This window comes from Pantherophis guttatus, chromosome 1, assembly GCF_059756535.1.
Source record: "Pantherophis guttatus breed Tessera chromosome 1, ASM5975653v1, whole genome shotgun sequence".
Taxonomy (NCBI): Eukaryota; Metazoa; Chordata; class Lepidosauria; order Squamata; family Colubridae; genus Pantherophis; species Pantherophis guttatus.
The window spans coordinates 118,990,956-119,007,727 of record NC_142063.1 but is presented as its reverse complement, the minus strand read 5'-3'; the positions used below and the strand labels follow the sequence as shown (position 1 = coordinate 119,007,727).

At 41.3% G+C, this 16,772-nt stretch overlaps 1 protein-coding gene across 1 annotated transcript in view; it reads right to left on the bottom strand.

Moving 5' to 3' along the window:
- The window catches only part of WNT10A (Wnt family member 10A), a 62,439-nt gene that overhangs the window by 26,325 nt on the left and 19,342 nt on the right, over nt 1-16,772 (bottom strand). Inside the window, exon 2 of the mRNA XM_034433736.3 lies at nt 12,014-12,276. Coding sequence (XP_034289627.1) covers nt 12,014-12,276 — 263 coding nt within the window. The remainder of the gene's footprint in view (nt 1-12,013; nt 12,277-16,772) is intronic.

Below are 16,772 nucleotides of genomic sequence, written 5' to 3'. Positions count from 1 at the left end.
GTCCAAAATAATGATATTTATTTAACCAGATTTCGCCCTGTCAAGAGCAAAGAGTGAGAGGTGTCATTGGGTGGCTGATGTTTCAACTATCACAAACTGCTTGAAGGATGGTCGAATAGGACCTGGGGGTGGGAGGTTCAATACAAAAACAAAAGGGCATAACAAAAAAAAAAGCTGTGGGGTTTATATTCTCATAGTGGAGAGGAGGTGAAAACCACTTAAACTGAAAGCTTAGGAAAGTTAATTGGATGGTGGTGATCTTTATTAGCTCTTGAAGGATAATGAGCCACAGTGGTACAGTGGTTAGAGTGCAGTACTGCAAGCTACTTCTGCTGATCACTGGCTGCCAGCAATTTGGCAGATCGAATCTCACCAGGCTCAAAGTTGACTCAGCCTTCCATCCTTCTGAGGTGTGTAAAATGAGGAGCCAGATTGTTGGGGGCAATACACTGACTCTAAAAACCACTTAGAGAGAGCTGTAAAGCACTGTGAAGTGGTATATAAGTCTAAGTGCTATTGCTATTGCTAATATTTGCAAGGCATTCAAGATTCAGGATTCTTCTTCAAAAGTATAGCAAGCATTCTGCTATTACTGTTCAATCAATACTGGCAAAGCAACATGATAAAAGCATGATTTTCTACCACTAAACTGTATTAAACAGCTTCATCTTGAGGACAAAATAAAATAACATACTAAGATCAGGAAACGTTTGATTTTATCCTGTCCAATTTAATCTATCCTATACACCCCATGCCTGTGTTGCCTAAAGTAACTACAGTCCTGGACTACAAAGGAAACATATTACAATAGTCGAACTTTGACTAAAAAATAAACCTCCGGGGATCCAATGGTAGTTCTCCTTATCTCATTTATTTTGTCCCTCAACCACTAAACCAGCAAAGGAAGATGAATTAACCAATCTCTCCATCTCATTATCCTCTTGCTAGGCATTTTAATAATATTCTTATTCATTAGCCTCCAAATGGTGAGACTAAACATGTTTTCCTAAAATGTGCACAAGTAATCAAGTAATATGCTCTGAATCATATCTAATGTACAGACTGTTTTTTAATAATATCCCATGGTGAGTCAAAGGTTGCTCAAATAAGAGAATTCTTTTTAGATTGAAATGGCATAAAAGCCTTGGAAACAAACAAACATACAAACTGTCAGAACCACAGATGAAAATCAGATTTAAATATGAAGGGCAAATACAGTACAGTATATCCTTCATTTAAGTTTGCTTTTCATGAATTAGAATGGTCCAAGGATTGATTTCAGTCTAAAGAAAGTATCTTCTGGTATGGCTTCAAACTATTGTTAGGTTGGCCTTAAATGCCCAGGGTTCAGCAGAATAATGTTAATTTGCTACACAAAATGTTTTGGCAATTTTGAAAGCATGGCACTGTTGCAGCACTGTTGTGACTTGACAGAACATAGTTAAATTTTCCCCTTCAACCCAAAGCTTGTTCAAACTGTCAAGACGAGCTCCTGATATCTTTTGTGTCAGAATCCATAAGAAATCCAATAATAAAGGAAAGCAACTGATATTATTATCTAAAAGTTCCAATGCCTCTTTCACAAACAGGTTTGAACCTTGTGGCAGCCTACAAAAAAAGGTCTTCTGACAAGAAAATAGCAAAGGTGAAATAACAAAGGAATAAACAACATTCTAGCCACAAAAACAGCCTTAATGTATAGCCCAGCAGTGGGCTCAAAACTAGTAACCAATCAATTGCTCCCTCTCTCTCCCTCCCTCCCTCCCCCCTCTCTCTTACACACACACCATTGTAGGGTAATCTTTGGGACAGGGGCCCCAAGTCCCACTGTTGTGCCAAAAATCTACACTGTGCATTTATCCACACCCAGTGCATTTAACTTTCAATGTGACAAAAGCAAATCCTCTAATAGAGAGAGAGAAATAGACAGGAATACAGGGAAGAAAATCGCCTTACAGTAGCAAGCCCACAAGAGTTCGTATGAAAACTGGCATCCAACTCAAGAGGAAAAAATAATGCAGCAGGAAAATAGAAGAGGGCAAAGTGAGTCCATGTCACAGAAGATGTAAATGCAGCCCCATTGACAACAATATGCTCTACACTAGAACATGCTGATGATAGAGTACTGTACAACAGAACATACGTCATCTTCTTATTCGGTTGTGCCGTCCTGAAGACATTTAAGGTACATTACAGCTGAGGTAACAGTTTCCCTATCTGCTTAACATCAGGAAAAAGAAGGGAGCTAATTGAGATAGTTGCCACCTATATTGAACAATATCACAGTAGAATTCTGATAGCATCTCATAAACAGCTTTTTTCTATGCTTCCAAATGACATGGGACAGCTTGCAGAGTAAGAGGGATAAATTCTCCTTTGTTATGTATCTATCTTGGAAATGTTTGTCCCTGTTCAATTTCTGACAGGTACATATTTCCAAGAGGTAGAGTCCTGGGAGAAAAAAACATGGCAACCTCCGATAGAACAGATTCTTTGGCTTGTGGCCTATATAAGAATGGAGGGTGACAGGGGGAGAAGAGGTAAGTGCCTTCCATCTGTGAATGTGGATCCATTGGCGACTTGCCTGTGGAGATGATCGGAAATTATAGCAAACAGTGCCACTAATAGTGTCTCATCTAACTTTATCTTCCTTCCATATACTATGCTTGCCTGATATCAGTATCTGGATTATTCGCCTACAAAGGCAGAATACTACTTATCCGATCCATGTCAAAACTATAGTAAATCTCTTCCTCCACTTCTCGTACCCCCATTTATGACTCTGCAGAAAGCAAATCACGAAGCTCAGTGTGTGATGTTCATCAACCACAAAGGCTGTGCTTGTTTAGGTTTCTTTTGTGTGTGGTGAGAGTTTACATGCTCTGGGGAAGGATGAGGCTTTGCCCACATAACTTCCCATTCTACCCATGCTCTGTGCCCTCTCTGCGAGAAATGCCTACATAGGAAGTTTAAACCACAACAGTTTTGCCAAACCAAAAAAAACCCAAAAGTGGAGGAAATAAGGTGGTCAGAAATCGTAGTCCTTCTGGAAGTCTTGGGGCGTTTAAGGAGACAGGATATTTGAAATCTGACAAGGTTGCTTGCTCTGCTTTGCTCCTGAAAAGACCCAGCTGCTGCAGCAGAGTAGAGCTTTTGGTGAGGGTGTCTATCGTCTTCGAAAGAACCTGTGAAGAGTTCTGAGCAAAGACGGCTGTGACTCATTTTCAATATGAATTTGTTGTCAGCTCTTCGCTGGTTTCGGAAAGCGTCTCCTTTCACCAAATATCCCATCACCAGAGTTCTTTCTGTGAATTCAGGTCTTGAGCCAGAATAAAAGAGATCCAATGTACGGTATTTCCTTCAAGGATCTTGCATGCTCTCTAGAAGATTAGTTCCCAAGCTAATCATGATCGAGTCTTCCATACTGGAGACAGAGAAGGACAACAGGCAAAGTACCATTGTGATCAGTCATTTGGCCATTTTCCTTTGCTGCAATGATATTGTACCATTACCACATTGGGGAAACATTTTTTTTTTTTTGAATGAGGGGACAATTTTTCCATCCACGTTTCAACCCCTTCCCCACCATGCCTACTTTACCAATGTTTGCACTTCCAGCTGTGTTTTGTATTGAAAATGTAAAAATAAAGGAACACTAGGTGGAATTTGCAAGGCATTCTACCAGTGGTGAAGTTTAATCCAGTCCAGTAGCCATTTCTCAAATACAGATAGTTATCAATTTACAGCCACAACTGAGCCTAAAATTTCTGTTGCTAAGCAAGACATTTGTTAAGTGAGTTTTGCCTCATTTATTCAACTTTCTTGAATCACTATAGCTGTCATCTTAGTAACATAGTTGTTAAGTGAATCTGGCTTCCGCATTGACTTTGCTTATTGCAAAGATTGATCACATGACCCCAGGATACTGCAACCATCATAAATATGAGTCAGTTGCCAAGCGTATGAATTTTGATCATGTGACCATGAGGAATGCTGCAACAGTCATTAGTGTGAAAAGCAGTTGTGAGTCATCTTTTTCAGTGCTGTTGTAACTTTGAATGGTCACTAAGCAAACTGTTGTAAATCAAGGATTACCTGTATAGAATCAAACTGTAGGTATCTCATATAGCCGTGATGGCGAACCTATGGTACGCATGCCACAGGTGGCACACAGAGCTCTCTCTGTTGGCACGTGAGCCATCGCCCCAGTTCAGCTCCACTGTGCATGCACACGTGCCTCCCGCTGACCACCTGGTCATTGGGTCTCTGCGACGCATGCGGGGAGGGGGCACGCATGGGGCGCACACGCATGCTTTGGGCACTCGGTCCGGAAAAGGTTAGCCATCACTGTCATATAGCATAAATAATCCAAACTGTCACAATGTCAGTTCTCATAGATGATTGCATCATGATAGATTTGGTAAAGAGCAGCATAAACTAGAATAATCTGCAATAATCGGCTACAGGAGGCTCTGCAAACCTGTTTTATCCAGCCACTACCTAAGCTAGAAAAATGCACACCATGAATCTTTGTTTGGCTAATCAATGAACTTATTTTCATCGTCAACAAAAGGGAATCCATGACATGGCAGTAGGGTCTCCAAAATCTCCTCTGCAATTCTGTGAACTGTCTTCCCCTGAACAGAGTTTTGTGTGTGTGTGTGTGTGTGTGTGTGTGTGTGTGTATGTAACTCCCCAAATTCCCAATCAGCATCATTCTGATTTCTGGGAGTTAGAATCCTAACATATCTGACAGATCCTAGATTGGGAAAGACTGTTACGTATCCAAGCTGCAGAAATCCTGGAAGCCCTCCAGCTCTGACTGTACCAACAACATAACTTTCTTCGACACGCTAAGATGAAATTCTTGCACAACCAATTAAGATCCATTCGGTGACACCTGTCTAACATGAACATTTGCTGGATGTGCCCTAGCAGATTATTCCCCAATTAGTTCAAGACTGCTATTAATAATGTCAAAAAGGAGGTGACTTCACTCTGAGGATGCTGGAAAGCTTGCCATACCCTAAATGCCGTTACCTACTCCTTCCCCTTCCCTGTTCCTCCAAAGGCTATGCATCCGGCCAGTTGAAACATGCCTCCTGCTCCTCTCCTCAGTCCCTCCTCCCTCGTTCCCTAATTAAACTGCAGGTGAACCCGCCAGGGACTGGCAGATTGCCAGACTTTCAGCTTTTCGTGGCAGATCGTAACTTGCTTCCCTCCATCTTCCCAAAAGAGCCCCTGAAATCTTGATCACTCGAGGTGCATTTTGGAGCGTGTCATCTTTGTGCACTCCAGATCCCCGTTATAAGCTCTGGTAAGTGCCAGTTCATCTTTGCTAGCGTTCGGCTCGGTGTTTTGTTTTTCAGTCACAACAGACTTGGAATATAGGGCATGACTGCCCCCATTTTGCAGAAGCAGAGTTGAGGCTAAGACCCAGTGCAAAACAGCATTTCAAGTCACGTCTGGTAGTGGGATCCGTGGCTAGGCGGAGGTGTAAACATTCCAGACTGAAACGAGCTGAAACCAAAGTCAGATTAAAAGAGGAGCCTTAGGCCAAATTGGATTGAAGATATCTCTCCTCTTGGTATGTCAGCACCACCCTCTGCTCTGATACCTCTGAGGAAGACACAACGTAGCCCTGGGGAAATCATAACAGAAGATGTATGTGCCTAACGGGGTCACCGGGTCAGTGCCTGGGGCTCAAATAACAGGCAAAGTCACAACGATGGCCCAGTGATTTTGCCCTTCCAGCCAGGCAGCTCTACCAATGGGAGAGACTTCCAAAAAATCCACTACAAATGAGAAAAAGTCTCAGATCCAAGTGGTCCTTGATTTGCAACCATTCGGTGAATTAGTGACTGATTGAAGTTATAACGGCACTGAAGAAAGTGAGTTATGACAGGTTTCACACTTATGACATCCCCATGGTCACGTGATCAAAATCCAGGCACTTGGCAACTGGCATGTATTTATGACAGTTGCACTGTGCCAGGGTCATGTGATCACCTTTTGTAACCTTCCCAGCAGCTTCCAACAAGCAAAATCAATGGGAGAAATCGATTCATTTAACGACAACGTGATTCACTTAACAACGGCAACGATTCCCTTAATTGTTTAAAGCGGGGCAAAGCTCACTCAACTGCCTTGCTTAGCAACACAAATGTTGGGCTTAATTGTGGTTGTACGTCGAGGACTATCTGTAATGGGTCACAGTTTAAGTGTACAAAAAAGAACAGCAAGGAATGTATCTTGCTGAACAAAACAGAGGAACAACTATTTCATTTCTCTATCCATCCTTCCCCATTTCTCTTATTCTTGTCTCTATTTCTTCTGACTCTCTCCCTTTCTTCTTTATATTGTCTCTTTTGCACTTCCATAAGAAGTGAACTGTAACAAAGGATTTGCATTACTGGAAATACATAACATTAAACTACAAAACTAACTGTTGGGAACAAAAGAGAAATCCAAGTTAGGTTTGATTTTTTTTTAAACTGAAACGTTATCTATTATTAACAAAGGTAAAGAAAAAGATGGACAAACAAGCAACAAGATGAAGGAATGGTCAATGCAAATGACTTAGTATCTGCTTCCCTTATCCTGGCTGAAGAGGAATTTCTCACTGTTTTCCAGCTGATGGTTGAACTATACTATCTATTCTCTGTGAAAGCCTGAAAATTGCTTCAGTAGATTGCCTTTTGCACCAGAGTGGAGAACACATTAATATTTATTTATTTATTTATTTTATTATATTTCTATACCGCCCTTCTCCTGCGGGACTCAGGGCGGTGCACAGCCGAGATAAAACATAACATATAAAATTTAAAAAACAGGTTAAAAACAATTAAATAATTTTGGCCCAGTAATTAAAATAACCCAATTAAAACCAAATTCAATTAAAACTGAGAGGATGGGATCAAGAGGATGGGATCAATATGTTTCACTTGCATATCCTTTCATAGCTGTTTCCAGATCACATACAAAAGGAGTCATGTAACTACAGCATCATACAACTCAACTCTTCTACTTTGCCCAAATTTCCAAAATCTTACCCAGAGAAGGAAATATTTTACTCTGCATTATTCTTCTATTATTTGTTCTACCAATCCTTTTGCTCTTGGAAATAGTGTCATTATTCCTACTCTTCTTATGTCATTCTGTGCTTTGAATTGCAAGGAATTTTGAGGTACCACAGTCCCATTTATAGACAGCAAAAGGAGATTGACAACCAGTTCTATGCTGAACAGAGAAAGAGTTTGTAGAATTTTGGTCAGCAATGTAAAGCTGTTTCAAAGTGGCAGCACTACAGAATGGATCCAAAGAACCTACCCACTTCAAAGATTCTTTGAACAAAATATAACAATAATAATGGTTTAGGTAGAACTATGAAACCAGATTTGGAACTTTAAAGCCCTATAAGCCAAACGCAAGAAGGAAACAAGAGACGAGAAAGTATCCATCTACTAAGGCCTTGCCCACATGGGCCAGTACTGTAGAAGTCTCAATAACATCACAATTCAGCTAATGTGAATTACATAATTTGTATCTGTTGCACCATGATGCAAATGATGCACTGTATATGATTTGTGTCCTTTGAGCTGTGGCACATATGATGTTTACCTTGCCCATCCCAAGGACACGTAGTCTTTCTTAAAAAAAAGAGAACATGACAAAGTTGAATAACTGCAACCCATCCTAAAACATGCAGGATCACAAAGAATGGGTTCTACTACATTCACTCATCTTTTTGATTTCTATACGTATGTATTTAGAAATCCATCCCATTTATAGCTTGTGCTGCAGAATATATCAAGAGACTGCATTTTTAAAAGGCATAACATCAAAACACAATCCATTGCCAGAGTCATCTAACTGTGCTTCTCTTGGCAGGGAAATTCTGATCAGATTTCTTTGAGATCCCCTTGCCAAATTCAGCATCTGAGGTCAAAGTGATCATGAGTTAGATCTCAAGAGAACTAAATATATGTTATAAGCAAATATATAAGACTCTCAAACTATTGAAGGAGACTTTGTTATTGTTATGGTTGGTCGCACAGTGAGCCAGATGTTTAGCCTGGATTTGGCCTGAGACAAGCAGATGTTGCCCTGAAATAAGCGCTTGGCCTTATTACCATGCACTTAAAAACCCGATTGGGCTTATTATCAGGGGATGTCTTATTTTGGAGAAAACAGGGTATTACTATTGTTATTTCACTGTCATTGGGTTCAATAATAGGTTTAAGATAGCATTTTTATTCTCCAATCCCTGCAAAGTAGTTCTGAAGCAAGCCTGCTAAACCTAAAACTGTGAGAGCAAGCATGGAATCCCATCATGAGCCAATCAGTGTGAAAAATGTAGCTTTGTGTTACAGCAGCACCTGGAGTAACAAAAGTCCTTTCAGTTCTCTGCTCCCCCAAGTTCAACCAAAAGAGGTAAAATAAATTGCCAGTTTCCCATTCTCATCTCTTGCTAGATCTGGTGCAAAATGCTAATAAAAGAGACTCAAGATGACCTTCTTCCTAAAATAAGTTCCAGTTGAATGCTGCAGTGATGCATAACATTTTCACATCACAACCAGTCATTCTTCCTAAAAAGCCATCCTGAGTCTTCGGAGAGGGGCGGCATACAAATTGAATTAATAAATAAATAAAAGTGTCAGTCATGGTATGCATGGTAAAGCAGAATGGTTTGCTTGTGCCCAAAGGCTGGGAGGCAGGATGAGGCAAGAATTGGAGGTTTGTTGATAAGGCTACCTGTGAATTCTACTAGAGAGCTTCAAGGGAGGCTTCCCTCAAGTGGGAAAATAGCTTGTTCCAAGCTTTGTGGGCATCTGAGCACTGCAAATAATAGAAATGTGCCACAACCAAGCACCAAAAGAATCAGGTTAGCTGCCCTAGGGAATGATATCTTGGATGAGAGTGAGATGGTCAAGGAATGGCATACAAGCCGTGTACAGAAGTCTTCCTGGAAGGGAAAAGAAAGATAAAGCTATTTTCTTTCCTTCCTTCCTTCCTTCCTTCCTTCCTTCCTTCCTTCCTTCCTTCCTTCCTTCCTTCCTTCCTTCATTCCTTCCTTCCTTCCCTTGCCACATTGTTTCTTCACCTTCAATAGTTCAGCTGCCCAGGGCTCAGTTCCATGAGCAAGAAAGAAGCTTCTAATGAAAGAAAGTCGCAATTAAAAAAAGAAAAAGAAAGCAGTGGGACAGCACCACTTTTTGTCTAAGCGTACAAAATGAGGGATTATGTGGACATCTTGCGTTTTGTCAAAAAGGCAATGATGCAGAAACCAATTCCAGAAATCCTCCAATGCATCCATGTCGAAATTGCAGAGTGTGCACACACAACTCTTGTCATGATTCTCTATTGCAAATTATCAGCAAAATAGTATTAGTTGGTGTGTACCTTTTTTCTGAGGGATCCAGCACAACAGAAACTCCGTTGCTGCTTTGTTTGCAAGCCACACAGTTGTTTCACATCTACCTGCAGTTTCCCCATTACATTAGCCAGAAGCAGATTCCTGGTGTCCAACCAATTCAGGCCATCCAGATAAACCAAGATTGGAAGGAGAAGAACAACAGGCTTCTGAACTTTGAGAGATGGCAGTTTCTTTCTTCATATGATTGGAAGGGGAAATGTTGGTGTGTAAAAGATCAGAAACAAATAAATAGAAGTGCAAACTGTATATTATATAACATGAACAGTAAAATGATGGAGCTAATATCAGTAGTAAAGGCATGAATAATTCAAAGGATCTGCCCACTTTAGGTTACTAAGAACAAGAGTTGTAAGCAACCCAAATCTTGAGACACAGTGAGATGAAACTCACCTCTACACTAAAAAATAAATACATGACTTTTTTCTGTTGGCGCCAATAAGAGCTGTTGATGACGCTGCCGGTCTCTAATATGCACATATGTATCCAAAGGAGATGGCCTCAGCCAACCTTGGCAAGGTTTTTGTATTCAATCAAGTGGGGAGCTAGTTTGTTCCCCAAGAACCATGCAATGCGTCTGCAAAGAAGCAACAACTGACACTAAGCACCACAAAGCTAGATCTACAAGAAGCTATGTAGAAGCCTTGCTATTCTGTCATCCGGAGACATCCGATTCCTTTTCATCTTAAATTCTCAGGCTATGAAATATATCCTGTGGCAGTGAGTTCCAGCAATTAACAAAGCCCCGTGGAAGGGCATTGTTTCTTCCAATTAGCAGCCAAACATCTTCCTTAAGAGTTTTTCATGATAAGCATCTGAAGTTCCTGCCTTGTCTACATCAATCTATCTCAACATGTTATTACCCAACATATCTGACATGGCTTTCCAACTGGGAAGGAATTTGATACATCCCGATTCCTGAAGAAGAGCTACTGTACTACATTAACTTATGCAATATATCTCACCCACTCACCCTCCAAGTATCTCTGATCAACCTCAGGAAGAGATTATCACATGCAAATACGTAACAAAATCCCAAAGCAGCCAGAACTCCCCAAAACTGGCACCAACAGATTCCCAACTAGTGAGACAATAGGATTTTAATTTACAGACAGACTGACTGCAAGACAATTGAGGTGGGTCCCAGAGCCAGGAATCCTGAAAAGCACATTGAACTCTTGTGCAATGTTCCAATCAATTCATATTGGCTTTATTTTAAATGTTGACAGATCTTCCCTGAGTTTATATTTTTGTTTTTGTCACAGCAGTAAGAGGACCTGGCTCATCTCAGCTGGGTAGTATTGACAGACTAAGACTGCTTAATATATGGATGGGAAACCCCCCAGGGAATTCCATACCAGAGGAAAAACTGGGAAACTGGGAAAATATCCCAGAAGAAGGAAATAGCAAATCTTTTCTATATTGTTGCCAGGAAAACTACACAGAAAAATTCATGAAGCACCAGGAGCTGAGGTGAGCTTGAAGAAGCTGTTACTTTTTTATACAAATTTAAGACACAATGATTAGACATTGGATTCTCACTTAAAAAGCAAACCTGAGTTCGGTATAAGATGGGCAGCTATATACAAATGTGTTCAATATTCAAATAAAATTGTAACAACCAACACCAGCAAGACAAATGTTAGTCTACCATTTCAGCAGATCCAACTTGCATTGGCTGAAACTTTCATTTGTTCTTATCTGAATTTTTTTTAAACTAAATATGCTGATCTTTAGAATCTGCACTTATTTTTGTACCGCCTTATGGTAAATTGTTTATTCTAATGTGGATATTTTCATCATTTAAACAAAAATGATGAAAATATCTACATTAGAATAAACAATTTATCATAAGGCGGTACAAAAATAAGAGCAGATTTTTGTACTTTTATTATTTTGAGATATTTTTAATATGGCTTTTTGGATCTTCCTATTCCCTTGGGTATTTTTTCTGGAAGGGCAGAAATAAATGCACCAAATACAGGCAGTCCTCGACTTATGCCCACAACTGAGCCCAAATTTTCTATTGTTAAGTGAGACACTTGTTAAGGGAATTTTGCCCCATTTTACGATCTTTCTTGCCACTGTTGTTAAGTGAATCATTACAGTTGTTAAATTAGTAACATGGTTGTTAAGTGAATCTGGCTTCTCTATTGACTTTGCTTGCCAGAAGGTCGCAAAAGCGGATCACATGACCCTGGGACATTGCAACCGTCATAAATATGAACCAATTGTCAAGCATCTTAATTTGGATCATGTGATTGTGGGGATGCTACAATGGTCGTAACTGTGAAAAACAGTCATAAGTCACTTTTTTCAGTGCCATTGTAACTTTGAACGATCACTAAACGAACTGTTGTAAGTCGAGGACTATCTGTATACAATAGGTGATCGGGGTGGAACTCTTATCACTTAAGACAATTATATTGCCTGGTAATTCTGAGAAGCTGCTGAATTCTAGAACAAATCCTAATGTCCCAATTTCTTACTGCTTGATCTGTAAAGCAGCTTAGCATCTTCCCAAACATTACCAACTTTTGCATTGCTGGAGATTTTACAGGTAGGGAGGCAAATCCTCACCTTTGTTGAAGATGATGCTTTCATAGGGGATTTTATTTTTTGTCTCCAGACTGGAGCAGTTCCAACGCTGATCACGGAACTGGTGCTGGCACTCATGGATGGCAATCTGGATGCCCTGAATGGCAGACGCCGTCACATCGGGGTCCCGTTTGCAAACCTCCAATTGCCGCCGTGTCAGACCAGGCAGGTTCATGCAGACGGTGTTTGCGTTAAGCACAGGCTCCAGAGGCAGTTTCAGGCCCAGGATTTCATTAGAGAAAGAGCTGGAAAGAAAACAGACCATCAGCAATGTCATTACCACAATCTAAGAGCACTTTTCCTGTAAACACTTCATCTATCTATCTATCTATCTATCTATCTATCTATCTATCTATCTATCTATCTATCTATCTATCCATCCACCCACCCATCCATCTATCATCTATCTATCTATAATCTATCCACCCATCCATCCATCCTTCCATCCACTCACTCATCTATTTAAAATTTTAAAAAGTCAATACAACAAGCAAAGGTGAAGATTTTGATATGATGCCTACAGCTATGATGTTTGCTGGAGCTAACTTTATAAGAGATGAGGGTCACTCACTGTTCTGCCTCAGCTACGGACCCCAAAGAACACAGCACACACAAAATCTGTACAAACCTTAGTTTACTAATTTAAATTAGTCTTTTCTGAACAAAGGCTGTTAATTTAACTTTTTTTTTTAATTTGAATTTATATGCCGCCCTTCTCTGGAGACTCAGGGCGGCTTACAATGCGTTAAGCAATAGCCTTCATACTTTTGTATATTTATACAAAGTCAGCTTATTGCCCCCACAAACTGGGTCCTCATTTTACCTACCTTAGAAAGGACGGAAGGCTGAGTCAACCTTGAGCCTGGTGAGATTCGAACTTACAGTAATTGCAGACAGCTGGTGTTAATCACAATGCTTTTAGTCTGCTGAGGCACCAGGCCCTGTTAACTTCATTAACAGCCAACAAGAATCCAAAGAATAATAAATCAGTTCTGAGGCACAATATTTCAGATAACTGTAATCTTACTGTGGTTGGCAGAATGCCCAGAAGCAATTTGCAGGAAAACTGATAAGAGAGAAACAAGAGCCGAATTAAGACACGAAGGAATGTGAATGAAGTTGTTTCCTGCAAATTGCATCAATCATCGTCCTTCCTTAAATAGGCTAGGGGAGTGGCCAATTAGCCCCAAGCCTTACTCTTGAGGAGACCTCCTCCTGAGGAGCCACTCCTGTCTTTTCGCAGCTCTGTGCACTCGTGCATCGCAAAGAGGCTCCTCCTCTTCATCCTCTTTACTTAAGGGAGCTTCTGGAGGTTCTGAAGGCCCTGGCTGAATCCCCGCCTCTGGCATCACATCTTCTCCAGCCTCCTCATTGTCTGACTCGAGTGCCAACTGCACAGGCTGTGGCACACTACCACACCAGCCTCCTCACTGTCAGAATCAGCTACTAACTGCACAGGCTGCTGATGGGCCACAACACTCAGACACTTTTGACATCCTGTCGTCATCAAGACCAGATCATTCCTTTTTTTTTCCTAATACAAGAGGACTTTACCAAAATTCTGGATTCTGTTCTACATATAAATGTGTGTAACCTTTACAGTTATCTCAGGCAATGGAGAAATTAAATTGCCTTCCGCCTCATGATCCTTTACCTTGTTTTCACCTTGCTTACTTCAAGAATATTTCCATTTTGGCCTCCTGAGGCCAAACTTGCTGCAGCTTCAATGGCATCAAAAGCAGCAAAGTGGCTAAAAAAGAAGGTGGATCTTGTGAAAGACCACATCTGGCTGTTCTCTTAGTGGCTGGAATCTCTAACCTGTAAAGTTAGATCTTCTAGATTTAGGAAGAGAGGGACAGCTGGAACATCTGAAGATTAAGGAAGCTTTATAAATCCTTTTGCTCTCTAACTTTGGCCACTGGGAGCTGAAAGGCAAGGAACAGCTGGGAAACAAGCCTTTCTCTCTAAGGTATGAACATCTGGCTGTTGTGGCAGGCATTACTTCTTTTCTTCCATGGCCAAGTGATTCAGAAACAGAGTGCAGCTGAAGTATCAGGAGGTATTTCCTAACCCTAATTCAAAACATGCTCTTGCGCAGCAGAAGTTTGCTGTGTCTACTCAGTCTGTTCCCTGTCCAGACACAATGCTGATATAATCAGAGTTGACAACACAGCTTACTAGTTCATAAATACCCACAGAGAGAAAGTATGTCGTGCATCTCAGCAGCCCCGTGTTTTTCTATTCAGATAGAAATTGGGGGGGGGGAATCTATTATGCAAATAGATCCACACAAATCTTCTGTAAATGAATATAGCACCTGAACTATTTATTTATGTATTTATTTTATTCAATTTCTCTAGCTGCCCAACTCAACTGATTTTGGGCAGTTTACAATCCTAAAATTATAAAACAATCATCCGTGGTTTCGGGGTGGAGTACCATCAGTACGCTGACGACACCCAGCTGTACATCTCCACCCCGGATCACCCTAACGATGCCCTTGAAGTGATGTCCCGGTGCCTGGAGGCCGTACGGATCTGGATGGGGAGGAACAGGCTCAGGCTCAACCCATCCAAGACTGAGTGGCTGTGGTTTCCGATGTCCTGATATAGTCAGTTGACGCCATCACTGACTATTGGGGGCGAATCATTGGCCCCCACGGAGAGGGCTCGCAACTTGGGCGTCCTCCTGGATTCACGGCTGTCTTTAGAAGAGCACTTGATGGCCGTGACCTGATTTTTCATCAGTTGCGTCCCTTTCTGGATCGGGACTCGTTACGCACGGTCACTCATGCCCTTGTCACCTCCCGCCTGGACTATTGCAACGCTCTCTACATGGGGCTCCCCTTGAGGAGCACCCGGAGGCTCCAACTGGCGCAGAGTGCGGCCGCGCGGGTGGTAATGGGAGCGACATGGCGTTCCCATGTAACACCCCTCCTGCGCGAGCTGCACTGGCTCCCGGTGGTCTTCCAGGTGTGCTTCAAGGTTCTGGTTACCACCTTTAAAGCGCTCCATGGCTTAGGACCCGGGTACTTGCGGGACCGCCTACTACCACCAATAGCCTCCCACCAGCCGGTATGCTCCCATAGAGAGGGGCTCCTCCGGGTGCCGTCAGCCAAACAATGCCGACTGATGGCCCCCAGGGGGAGAGCCTTCTCTGTGGGGGCACCTACTATCTGGAACGAGCTCCCCCCAGAGATACGGAGGATCCCGGATCTGCGCACCTTCCGCCGCGCCTTAAAGACCTTACTATTTCACCAGGCCGGCCTGGCCTAATTTTCCCCCTCTTTTATAAAAGATTTTTAAAATTTTAAATATCTTTTAGTATTTTATATATTCAATTTTAAATTGGTTTTAAAAGTTTGGGGTTTTAAATTTGTCGGGGCCAAAATTATTTAATTTGATTTTATTCTATTTTTTAAATTTTGTATTGTATGTGTTTTTATTGTTTGGCTGTGCACCGCCCTGAGTCCTTCGGGAGTAGGGCGGTATAGAAATCTAATAAAATGAAATGAAATGAAATTTCAAACAGTAAAAAGAACCACAAAATAAATTACTGGTTTTTTCCCCAGTTCTAAAGGTCCATTGATAACCTTCTATTAGGATCTAAAGGAAAACTCATGGATTCAATGCTATAGTAACTGCAACGTTTATTTGTCTAATACTTAAATGACGACATGCCACGCGTAATAAAATAAAGTTTACTATACAGAAAGTTATCTTGTATGAAGAATATACTGCCTTAAATTCTCAGTTACTGGACTTTGGTTTGGATACAATGAACACATTCTTCAGTCATTTATACATTCAATTTCTACACTATTTAAGAGATTTCTATCAGCTAAATCAGGGCAATGTGCATTAAATTGATTCATTCAAAACGATTCCTTTATGTCATTTACATAATTACACAAAATCACGTAAACTTACACAAATGGTGAATATTTGGGTTTAATGGGCATCCCTCCTCCAAAATGGTCTGTTAAATCAAGATTTGTAGCCCAATGGCTTAATAAGAGCCAGTCATCACAATTCACAAAACTCCACATCACATGGAAACAATGAAAAGCTATTTTGGAACAGGTGAAATTGAGAACCTGAGAGAAACCTTTCCCAGTCTGGCATTTCTCAACTGCAAACTGCCTTGTTCAGCAATATTTTGCAGAGGAGAAAATGGACATCATTTGGGACTGGAACAGTGGTGAAATCCAAATTTTTTTACTACCAGTTCTGTGGGCATGGCTTGGTGGACATGGTGTGGCTTGGTGGGCGTGGCAGGGGAAGAATACTGCAAAATCTCCATTCTCTCCCCACTCCTGGGGGAAGGATATTGCAAAATCTCCATTTTCACCCCACTCTGGGACCAGCCAGAGGTTCTCTGAACTGCTCAAAATTTCCGCTACCAGTTCTCTGAACAGCTCAAAATTTCCGCTACCGATTCGCTGAACTACTCAAAATTTCCGCTACCGATTCGCTGAACTACTCAAAATTTCCACTACCGGTTCTCCAAACTGCTCAAAATTTCCGCTATCAGTTCTCCAGAACCTGTCAGAACCTGTTGGATTTCACCCCTGGACTGGAGCCTGCTTGGCAAATAGTGCACTCCCAGGTACTTTCACCTAAAGTAGCTTGTCCAGTTTTGAAACCTCACTTGAAGAAAAGGGAAGGGAAGGAGAAGAGAAAGGAATGGAAAGGAAAGGAGATAATCAGAAACTTAAGCCATATGAAGAAGCATTCAAGAA